This window comes from Lactuca saligna, chromosome 1 (genome assembly GCF_052625555.1).
Source record: "Lactuca saligna cultivar CGN05327 chromosome 1, ASM5262555v1, whole genome shotgun sequence".
NCBI classification, from domain to species: domain Eukaryota; kingdom Viridiplantae; phylum Streptophyta; class Magnoliopsida; order Asterales; family Asteraceae; genus Lactuca; species Lactuca saligna.
Window position 1 is genome coordinate 59,920,817 of NC_136417.1, and position 11,396 is coordinate 59,932,212.

At 38.7% G+C, this 11,396-nt stretch overlaps 1 protein-coding gene across 1 annotated transcript; it reads left to right on the forward strand.

Moving 5' to 3' along the window:
- Window positions 1–7,692: 7,692 nt before the first annotated feature.
- Window positions 7,693–10,652, forward strand: LOC145006949 (uncharacterized). Its single transcript, XM_078965964.1, has 3 exons — window positions 7,693–8,127; window positions 9,138–9,860; window positions 10,233–10,652. Exons 1-3 carry the CDS (start codon window positions 7,693–7,695, stop codon window positions 10,650–10,652), a joined length of 1,578 nt encoding a protein of 525 aa, XP_078822090.1.
- The last annotated feature ends 744 nt before the right edge of the window (window positions 10,653–11,396 follow it).

An 11,396-nucleotide genomic window follows, 5' to 3' on the forward strand; every position in this document is an offset into this window, starting at 1 on the left:
AATGAGATAAATATGGCATATCATGAAATTGTTGGTTTTCTAGTATCATTTTATTTTTGCATTATGTTTGTTTAAAGTCATTGTCATGGTCAAGAATAATATGTAGTTTTGTTTAATGTCGTTTATGATTTTTATGTTATAGTCGTTTCATCAGAAGAAATCTCGATGATTCTTCTCAAAATAATAATATATGACTTTATTTATCTAAGTTGAATATTTCTTATTTCTTATTATTTTATTCTATATTTTTATTTTGAAGAGAAATATGGATATTCGCAAAAGAAATGAGGAAGATATATGTCTTGCAGACAGTGCAACAACACATAGCATTTTTAATAATGAAAAATATTTTTCTTACTTATCAATTGGAGAAGCAAATGTTAATACTGATGGGTTTCGGTCATAAGACATCCTATGTGCTCATACAAACCCTAATGCTTGGATCTAGGTTTCTCTATTGTACATGCTTTGAATCCGAGACTATAAACCCTAATTCTAGCATTCAAGTAATCATATTAACATAAGAATGATTTTATAATGTTACCTTGATTGTTATGTAGCAATAACAATCCCAAATCTCCTTGTAATGACTTTGGAATGCTTAGAGTCACAAGTGTCACTCCTCAAATGGCTTACAAACACCAAGAGAAAATGGAGAAGGTATAAAGAGAGAGGAGAGAGGTTAGAATTCGTCCTTAGGACTCCTTGGGAAGGGATACACGAATTCATGAGCCAAGGGGTGTTTATATAGGTGTAGAGATAGGGTTTCAGTCATTATCCTTATCTAGTTGCTTATCCACAAAGCAACCCATAAGATAATCCTTGAATCCTTATCATAGTCGAATTCTAAGGCCTTATCACCTCAAATTCGTTCACCATATATTTAAGATAATCCTTACCTTATTTTGTAACTATCACATAATTACAAATCAGCCCCTCTAGTTTAATTAATTACACTTGATCACAAAATTAATTCCTAATTAATTATTGACCAATATTAATTAAACAAATATGATTTCTCCTTTAATATATTATTCTTATAACATATTAATAAATCATAATATCCTCTCTCTCTCTTTATTTATTTCTCCAATCAAGTTGCTTTGGTGAAGGCAACCCAAAAGGACCATGCACCATCGGGTCAAGTACCAAAATAGTTATGGACTTAGACACTAATCCAACAGTCTCCCACTTGGATAACTCTAACAACTATTTTGCGTATGACTTCAGATCCTGATCTGCAATCGTAGCTTTCCAAAGCCGCTATCAACTTTGATCATATCAGATACGCGTGTCCTTAGATAAGGGATCATATATTCCTCCATTCTAGATATCGTATGAGATATGATTTCAAATCATTCTCTTTGTACTATATCTCGATTTCTGATTTATGACGACAGACTAATTGAACAAATCAAATTAGCCCTAGCCCGGTCGAGCATTTACGTTTGTCATCACTAAACCATCGAGGGGCCCAAAAGATATCGCTTTTATTCTTTGAATAATTACGGATAAACTTTGATACAATGCTTGCTTGCACTTACTAACCAAATCACACACAACAATATGTTTTATAACACCAAGTTACTAGTGCGTTTACATATTATCAATGTGCAACCGATTAGCAAGATACAACTCACACATCTCAGTTTCAAGAATATAAGATGTTATCGTCTCACCAATCACTCGTGATATAATTCATGGAGTGATCCAGGTGAGCGTGGCTTTAATCCAATGCTCAAATCATATTCGTAAGCACTCATGAACGTTGCAGCAAACATTTGCTAATGTCTAATACTTTTCTAGACAATCCACACACCAATTCATGACAATCTTCATTCATATCTACTTCCAACATATGAGCGACTGTGGCCCGTTCGAATAATTCGATTATTCTTAATAAACTCAATTATTCTGGAAGTCAAAACATGCAAATGTGAAACACAAGAATAATACTAATCCCATATGGCCTTAAACCTTTGAGTATAAATAAAACGCCTTTTATTTATCACCATATTGATTACTCATTATTTGTCGTTTCGGGTTATCAACTTCTTACTTGAATTCCAGCACTTGTCCCATGCTCCTAGCATGCACACAATGTTTACCTATGGTTCTTACTTTTGTGAAATAGACAAATTGAACACATTTCCAATCATTCTCATTTTACAACTCCAAATTCTTTTTCATAAGTGTGAGAATATCAAATTCTCGCTACTTATAGAATATGCTAGATTCTAACACTTTATGTAACGATCCTTTCGTAATGTCACTGCACCAAAGTCACAAAGACTATTGCCAATGATATTACAAAGTCCTCTATCGGAGATTGTTACAAGACAATTCCTTAGATACGATGTCTCTCACTCAAAGTACATTCCTTTGAACATCCTTTTGCATAAAAGTTTCTAATCTAGACATAGATTTTCAATATTTACTTCCTAATATGAACATGCTTCCATATTTTCCTCATGACAACTCATTCTTAATAGAATATTTTCTATTTGTAATAATGTCGATATGGTCCATTCAATACCATGCTTCCAACTACTCACAACCAACCAATCCTCGTCGAACTTTGGATTGTCCTTTGATAGTTGTTTAATTATTTTAGTCAAAACCTATTCTAGTCCTTTTGTAGTAACTTGTATAAAAAAATATATACCATATATATAATCAGGTTATGTTAATAAAAGATGATTAATTCAAAATTAATGGGTTGATTAGAAGGGAATTATGAGGTATAATGTCTAGAAACCGTCATCCATGATTAAGCCTTAAATTCGAGCAACTGAGGGGGTAGTAACTGATGAAACCTTAGGAAATATATAGAGCTCGAAATTTCTAGTGGAAACCCCACTGGAATTTCGAAAAAGGGTGAAGAATTGAGGAAGAAATCGGAGGTAGAAGGTTGTGAAGGATTTCAGAGTTTTCTTAGAAATTAAGGTATGATTATTTGAATTAAGCTTAATATAATAGCTTAGATTGATGTATATGCATGGTAAACGTATTTTGGTTCAACCTACAGTCTCAATTCGATCAAACCAATAGCAATTTGATAAAATCTTGGGAATGGAACTTTTGGTATAATGAACCCTGAAATTTGTATGATTGTGAGTTTATTTGTTAAATTTTATTGATAACAAGAAGTGGAGATGCTTAATGGTGATTTTACAATTAAATTTTACAAGATTTTTCAAGCTTTCCAGTTTAATAAAAATGGCAGAAAAGGAAGAAAAAAAAGAGTGTCGGGTGAGGAAGAAAGCTAGTTCGGGTATGGAGGGTCAACGTGTGGCGTACCTTTTAGAAATAAAATAAAAAGAGTTTAGTGTTATTGATAATTTGTTTATTTTTTTTCTTCATGTGGTTAGAAAAAAAAGTGGTGATTACAGCGAAGCAAACTGTACATTTCTTTTTATTTACTTGTTTGCAAATCGATGTATATGCCATTTTCTTTTCAAATATGAAAATACAATATTAGCCCCTCAACTTTTAAAACTATTTAATTTATACTATCATATAGGAAGCTGAAATTTTCAGAAAGAACCCCTAAGTTTTATAAACTTGCCAATCCTTTTGAAGTTGTAGGATTTAACATAGTTCGGTTTTAGCCCTACACTTTGGTATAATATAGTTCAATATAATTTCGGATATTACAAATAATCCCTTCAAATATTTTAACGTCACTCACTTATTTAATTATTGATTATTTATTGTTCTAGAGCATTTTTAACGGGAAGTATTATAATCTTCTAAAAGAGTTATTACGTGTGTCATAATTAACGATGGTCGAATGATGTTGATGGTTGAACCAAAACGGAAGCATATGATGTTTGATAGGATTATAGTCTTAGAAAATATTTGTTGGTGGAATGTAGGGTGTGAGTGGTGCGGCAAGCTCCGGTTAAGTCCTAACAGCCAATAAGGTGAGTTTCGTGTGAATTTTGTGGTTGCTTGCATGAAAAGTTGATTCTAAATTATTTGCAATTATATGTTACCGTTGTTATTGCTATGAATATTTGTGTGAAATTTTGTGAATTATTTCATATAAAATGGTGAAAATGGTGGTGACATATAGGGAACAAGTGTATTTACACGGTCTTATTATTAGTCGTCGTACAGGGTGTTAGTACGTGGCGGAGAGCTTACGCTCTGTTTATCTAGCCGTAAGCATATTTGTTGTGCCCGGTGGAGGGATTTGTTCCCTGGAAATGACAGTAGTTCAATAATGTGTCATCAAGGGTGGAAAGAAATGAACATAATTATATTGATAAATTGTTGCATTGTTTTTATTTTATTGACGTCAATATGCATGAAAACCACGAACTCACTAGGCCCTAGGCTTACCCATTAGACTCTTTAAATGCACGCAACCCAGGAAATAACGTAGCAAGTGGCAGCGGGAATGGAAAGGATAAAGTTCAGACTTGAAGAAGGCGAAGAGTTTTGAGGAAGACGTAGCGCACTAAGTGTTTAATTAAATTTCTATCTGCTTCCGCTATTATTATTAATAATTACATTAGTATTGAATCTTGATTTTTGGAAGTTTTGGGACTATGTTAAGTTATATTTATATTTGAAATTTGGGGCGTTACAAATGGTATCAGAGCTAGGGCATGGGTCGATGTGTTCGACAGAGACGTCGAACCCTGTAATGGGGGGTGAAGGTGGGTTGCACCTGATCCCACATCGGCTGGGAAGGAGAACGAAACATTTCCTTATAAAGGGGTGTGGATACCTTCCTTGTCACAACGCGTTTTAAAGCCGTGAGGGCAGCAGATCCCATAAGAACTCTGCAGTTAAGCGTGCTCGGGCGGGAGTAGTACCGGGATGGGTGACCCCCTGGGAAGTCCTCGTGCCGAGTGGCCCAAAGCGGACAATATTGTGATACGTGCTAGATGGGTGACCCCCTGGTTAGTCGTTGCTTAAACGCCTAAGCTTAAACGGGAGGAGCGGTACATCGCCTAATCTGGAATGCGTCTCGTTTGTAGGTACGATGGATCATGGAAAGGCAATCGTCGATGGTGGGGTGTCAGTTGAGGGTAGTAGTGGGTTACTTCCCCATGAGAAGTTGAAGGTCGAGTTAGAGCTCTCTGATTCAGAAGGCAGTCTGGAACCAACAACCCCACTCAGCCTCTCTGAACGGGATGAAGAAGACGAGGATGTGGAATCCGAGGTGGAGCCCGAAGAAGATCCTGAGGAGGAGTCCGAAGAAGATCCTGAGGAGGAGCCTGAAGAAGACCCCGAGGAGGAACCCGAGGGAAATCACGTGGAGTACCATGTGGAGCAAAGATACGAAACGTTCCATATGCCCTATGTGGAGTACACGCCAACTAGTCCTGGTACCTATTGGGAGCGACTTTATAAAGATGAAATGCCACAGGCACAACTCGAGATTCACAGTTTGAAAAGAAAGATTGAAGAGATAGATGAACATAGGTCAAGGCTCGTGCAGGAGAACCAAATAAGGGTTGATGTTGCTGAGAAGAGTAAACGTAAGATACGAAGGTTGGAACAAGAGGTGTTGGAGCTAAGGAAACCCACTATCACTAAGTTGTGGGAAGGGTTTGTGGCTCGGGCAAAACAAGCCAAGGTTGCGACTTACGAATTCCTAGATAAGGTGGTTGGAAGAGAACCACCTCAGGCCGAAGTGCTGGTCATTCAAAGTGGTCCCGGAGATCGAAAAGCTAAAAAGATAAGGAAGTACTTGAAGGAGGGAAAGAGAATATTGAAATATGACGACATCGTTTTTAAAAATTAGGAAGTAGGAGTGCAATGATTTGTCTTTTTTTTTTTATTATTATTTCTCTTGGTTGTTAGCTTGAGTGACTTGATGTGAACAAGACATATGTCTATTTTTGAAGTTTTAATAATTTGGAATAAAATTTATGTTTGTTATACTTATTGTGTTATAAACATAAATATGTAGTTGATATGTCTTCACGAAGATCTGGGAGGTTCACTAGGGTCACTCCGGAGGAGGAGCGCATCCCAATTAGAGCTTATGTTAGAGCACCAAGCGATGTTCCAGAAACCCCACTGAACCCAAACGCTAGTCGTGGACGGAGCCAAGGAAGAGGTAGAGGTAGGGGAAGAGGTCGAGGGGCTGTTACAGCACCGATACCCGTACAATCGGCCCATGGTAGCTCTGGATCCCATCGCGGTCGAGGTCGAGGTCGTGGAAGGGGTCGTGCGGCAAACACGATCACTAGAGAAGAGTTGGCTAATGAGATTGCTCGAGCAATTCGAGACACCTTACCAGATGTAGTTGCTCAAGCACGAGAAGCGATAATGGGTGAGTATGAGGGTAACTTGGGTGGAGGTGAAAAGGACTACGAGTACAGTACACCAAATATGAGTCGTGAACCAAGTATTGCACAACCCACAAGGCATCATGGCAACCACGATCGACGGGGTTGTAGTTACAAGACGTTCATGAACTACAAGCCACCCATTTTTAACGGAGAAATTGATCCCATTTTGTCATCAACATGGATCATGGAGATTGAGGTAACGTTCGATACTAGCAAGTGTGCGGATGAGGACAAGGTGATTTATGCTGCGACAATGCTAAAAGGGGAGGCAATACATTGGTGGGGCATGGTGAAGGAGGTTAGGGGGCGTGAGGCGGCCAAGAATATGTCATGGGATGAGTTCCTAAGAATTTTTAAAGAAAAGTTTTGCCCTCGTACAGCGGTTAAACAGTTGGAGGAAGAATTTTTAAAGTTGGAGCAGGGGAATATGACTGTGCGAGAGTACACCACTAAGTTCACGGAGAAAGCTAGGTTTGCCAAATTTTATGTTTCTACAGAAGAAAGAAGGGTGGAACGCTATATATGGGGATTGAGAACAGCTATCCGTGAATTTGTGCAAATTCAAAAACCGGGTACTTTCCAGTCTGCTGTTGATGCTGCAGAAGGTCGCGAACGTGAGAAGAATCGTCAAGGTGAAGACAGGGCTTTGGGGAAAAGAAAATGGGATGGTACAAATAATGATTCGAAGAAGGGCAAGACTTTAGGGCAAGAACATAAGGTTGATCAGAGCTCTGGAGTAAAGCAATGTCCGAAATGCAGCCGTTATCATAAGGGGGAGTGTAACATGAATCAGAAAGTTTGCTACAAGTGTGGGAAGCCAGGGCACATAGCCACAGAATGTAAGACAGGAAGAGTATGTTACGGGTGTGGTTCCCCGAACCACATTAAGTCAGAATGTCCCCAGAGTAAGGGTAACAACAATCAAGTCAGGATAACAGACAATCGGTCGACGGATAAAAAGGCTGACACTGGTAGACCAAAAGCTAGAGCTTTTCGCATGACGGCTCAGGAGGCTCAGGAGACCCCGGATGTGGTGACAGGTACTTTCCTAGTAAACACAATTCATGCTAGGGTGTTATTTGATTCTGGTGCAAATAGATCTTTTGTGTCTACTACTTTTTGCAAAAACCTGGGTAGAAATGCAAAGACTCTAGAACATGCCTTAGAAATTGAAACTGCTGATGATCATTGGGTAGTAGTAAGAGAGGAATATGATGATTGCTCTATCGAAATAGAAGGTAGTGTGCTACCGTTAAAATTAATACCTATAGCCCTAGGTGATTTTGATATTGTTATAGGGATGGATTGGTTGTCGAAAAACCAAGCGATTATAGATTGTGAAAATAGGATTGTTTGAGTTTGGGTGCCAGAAAAAGGAATGGTAAAGATTTACGGTGATCGGCGAATTAAGGACTCTATTTTGATATCAGTGACTAAGGCAACTCGTTATCTAAAGAAAGGGTGTCAAAGTTATTGGGCATGTGTTCTCGATGCCAAGCAGGACAAGCGTGAAATAACACATATACCAGTTGTACGCGAGTTCCAAGATGTGTTCCCTGATGACCTAACTAACTTGCCACTGGATAGGCAAGTGGAGTTTCGAATTGATCTTACCCCAGGAGTAGCACCGATAGCACGTGCGCCCTATCGGTTAGCACTAACCGAAATGAAGGAGTTGATGGCTCAGTTGCAAGATTTGCTCAACAAGGATTTTATTCGGCCGAGTACCTCACCGTGGGGTGCACCAGTACTATTTGTCAAGAAGAAGGATGGGACAATGAAAATGTGCATTGACTACAGGGAGTTAAACAAGGTGACTATAAAGAACCGGTATCCATTACCGAGAATTGATGACCTATTCGACCAACTCCAGGGGGCAAGTTACTTCTCAAAGATCGATTTGCGGTCGGGGTATCACCAGCTGAAGGTTAGAGAAGAAGATGTGTCGAAGACAGCCTTTCGAACTAGGTATGGCCATTACGAGTTTTTAGTAATGCCATTTGGTTTGACCAATGCACCAGCTGCATTCATGGATCTGATGAACCAGGTGTGCAAGCCATACCTAGACAAGTTTGTAATTGTCTTTATCGATGACATATTGATATACTCTAAAAGTAAGGCAGACCATGAGCAACATCTGTGGATAACACTTAGTTTATTGAGGAAAGAAAAATTATTTGCCAAATTTTCGAAGTGCGAGTTTTGGCTTCGGGAAGTCCAGTTTTTGGGACATGTTGTAACGAACAAGGTATCAAGGTGGACCCAGCAAAGATTGAGGCGATTGAAAAGTGGGAACCACCAAGGACCCCATTAGAAGTTCGAAGTTTTCTTGGGTTGGCAGGATACTATAGACGGTTTATACAAGACTTCTCGCGCATAGTTGCACCGCTAGCTACCCTGACAAGAAAAAATGTGAAGTTCGAATGGAAGCCAGAGCAAGATAATGCCTTTAACGTCTTAAAGGAAAAGCTTAGCAGTGCACCAGTATTATCTTTACCAGAAGGCAATGATGGCTTTGTTGTTTATAGTGATGCATCTAAGTTAGGCTTGGGGTGTGTTTTAAACGGTAAGGTGATTGCTTATGCCTCACGATAGTTAAAGGTTCACGAGCGTAAATACCCAACGCATGATATGGAGTTGGCTGCAGTAGTGTTCGCGTTAAAGATTTGGAGACACTATTTGTATGGGACACGGTGTCAGATCTTCACTGATCACAAGAGTTTGAAATACTTGTTCGATCAGAAAGATCTGAACATGAGACAGCAACGTTGGATGGAACTATTAAAAGATTATGATTGTGAGATATTGTACCATCCAGGGAAGGCAAATGTTGTAGCTGATGCACTAAGTCGTAAGGAAAGAAGAGAGTCACCGAAGACTCGAATGATGAAGATTAGCATAACCACCAGCTTATTAGATGATTTGAGAAAGAATCAAGAGGAGGCCTCGAAGGAAGAGAAATGGAAAAGTGAAAGGATGGCGGGATTAATACAATCATTGGAAAAGGATAGTCATGGCTTGAAGTGTTTCCAAGGAAGGGTTTGGGTACCACGAGTGGGTGAAGTGCGTAACTTACTTCTCAAGGAAGCGCACATGTCAAAGTACTCAATCCATCCAGGAACAAACAAGATGTATCAAGACTTACGAAAATCTTACTGGTGGCCTGGTATGAAAAAGGATATAGCCTATTTTGTTGAAAGGTGTTTGACGTGCTTGAAGGTGAAGGCTGAGCACCAAAGGCCATACGGTCAGTTACAGTCAATGGAGATTCCAGTGTGGAAATGGGAACACATCACAATGGACTTTGTGACTAAGTTACCAAGGACACCAAAAGGTTATGACGCGATTTGGGTAGTTTTGGATAGATTAACCAAATCGGCGCACTTCCTTCCAATTAAGAAGACGTACCCGTTAGAAAGGCTAGCTAAATTATACGTTGATGAGATAGTGAAACTGCATGGAGTTCCATTATCTATTATTTCGAATCGGGATAGTCGTTTTACATCGACATTTTGGGGTAGCTTCCAACGAGAAATGGGTACTCAAGTAAAATTGAGCACGGCATACCACCTGCAAACAGATGGGCAAAGTGAACGGACAATATAGACCTTGGAAGACATGTTAAGGTCTTGTGTTATTGATTTTGGAGGGTCGTGGGAAACTCATTTGCCGTTAATTGAGTTTTCCTACAACAATAGCTATCATGCAAGTATAAAAGTCGCACCATATGAGGCTTTATATGGCAGGAAATGTAGAACTCCATTATGTTGGAATGAGGTGGGGGAGAAACAGTTGGCTGGACCTGAACTTGTTCAGAAAACTACCGACAAAATCTAGGTGATTAGGGATAACATTAAGGTTGCTCAGGATCGGCAGAAAAGTTATGCAGATAAGCGGAGAAATCCAATAATGTTTCAGGTCGGTGATAAAGTTATGTTAAAGGTGTCCCCATGGAAGGGCGTTGTTCGTTTTGGTAAGCGGGGGAAGTTAAGTCCTCGCTACGTTGGACCCTTTATAATAAAGGAACGAGTTGGAGAAGTAGCATATCGATTGGAGTTACCAAGGGAAATGCAGGGCATTCATAGCACGTTCCATGTCTCTAATCTAAAGAAGTGTCTAGCGGATGCCGCCATGGAAGTGCCACTTCAAGAAATTAAGGTTGATGAGAAGTTGCGATATACAGAAGAACCCGTCGCAATAATAGATCGAAAGGTCAGAAAATTAAGGAATATGGAGATACCACTAGTGAAAGTTCAGTGGAGGTATCATAAAGGTTCAGATGCAACATGGGAGACCGAGCGAGATATGAAGGCTAAATACCCTCACTTATTTACTTAATTCAAAATTCCGAGGACGGAATTTTTCTAAGGGGGGAAGTTTGTAGTAACTTGTATAAAAAAATATATACCATATATATAATCAGGTTATGTTAATAAAAGATGATTAATTCAAAATTAATGGGTTGATTAGAAGGGAATTATGAGGTATAATGTCTAGAAACCGTCATCCATGATTAAGCCTTAAATTCGAGCAACTGAGGGGATAGTAACTGATGAAACCTTAGGAAATATATAGAGCTCGAAATTTCTAGTGGAAACCCCACTGGAATTTCGAAAAAGGGTGAAGAATTGAGGAAGAAACCGGAGGTAGAAGGTTGTGAAGGATTTCAGAGTTTTCTTAGAAATTAAGGTATGATTATTTGAATTAAGCTTAATATAATAGCTTAGATTGATGTATATGCATGGTAAACGTATTTTGGTTCAACCTACAGTCTCAATTCGATCAAACCAATAGCAATTTGATAAAATCTTGGGAATGGAACTTTTGGTATAATGAACCCTGAAATTTGTATGATTGTGAGTTTATTTGTTAAATTTTATTGATAACAAGAAGTGGAGATGCTTAATGGTGATTTTACAATTAAATTTTACAAGATTTTTCAAGCTTTCCAGTTTAATAAAAATGGCAGAAAAGGAAGAAAAAAAAGAGTGTCGGGTGAGGAAGAAAGCTAGTTCGGGTATGGAGGGTCAACGTGTGGCGTACCTTTTAGAAATAAAATAAAAAGAGTTTAGTATTATTGAT

What these genes read in the sequence shown, in the direction of transcription:
- LOC145006949 (XM_078965964.1), top strand. Translation starts at nt 7,693, where the DNA reads ATGGTAAAGATTTACGGTGATCGGCGAATTAAGGACTCTATTTTGATA. An exon ending in ACTACAGGGAGTTAAACAAG is followed by an intron (nt 8,128 to 9,137) that starts GTGACTATAAAG and finishes CATCCAGGGAAG; the next exon opens with GCAAATGTTGTAGCTGATGC. An exon ending in AACGAGAAATGGGTACTCAA is followed by an intron (nt 9,861 to 10,232) that starts GTAAAATTGAGC and finishes ATAATGTTTCAG; the next exon opens with GTCGGTGATAAAGTTATGTT.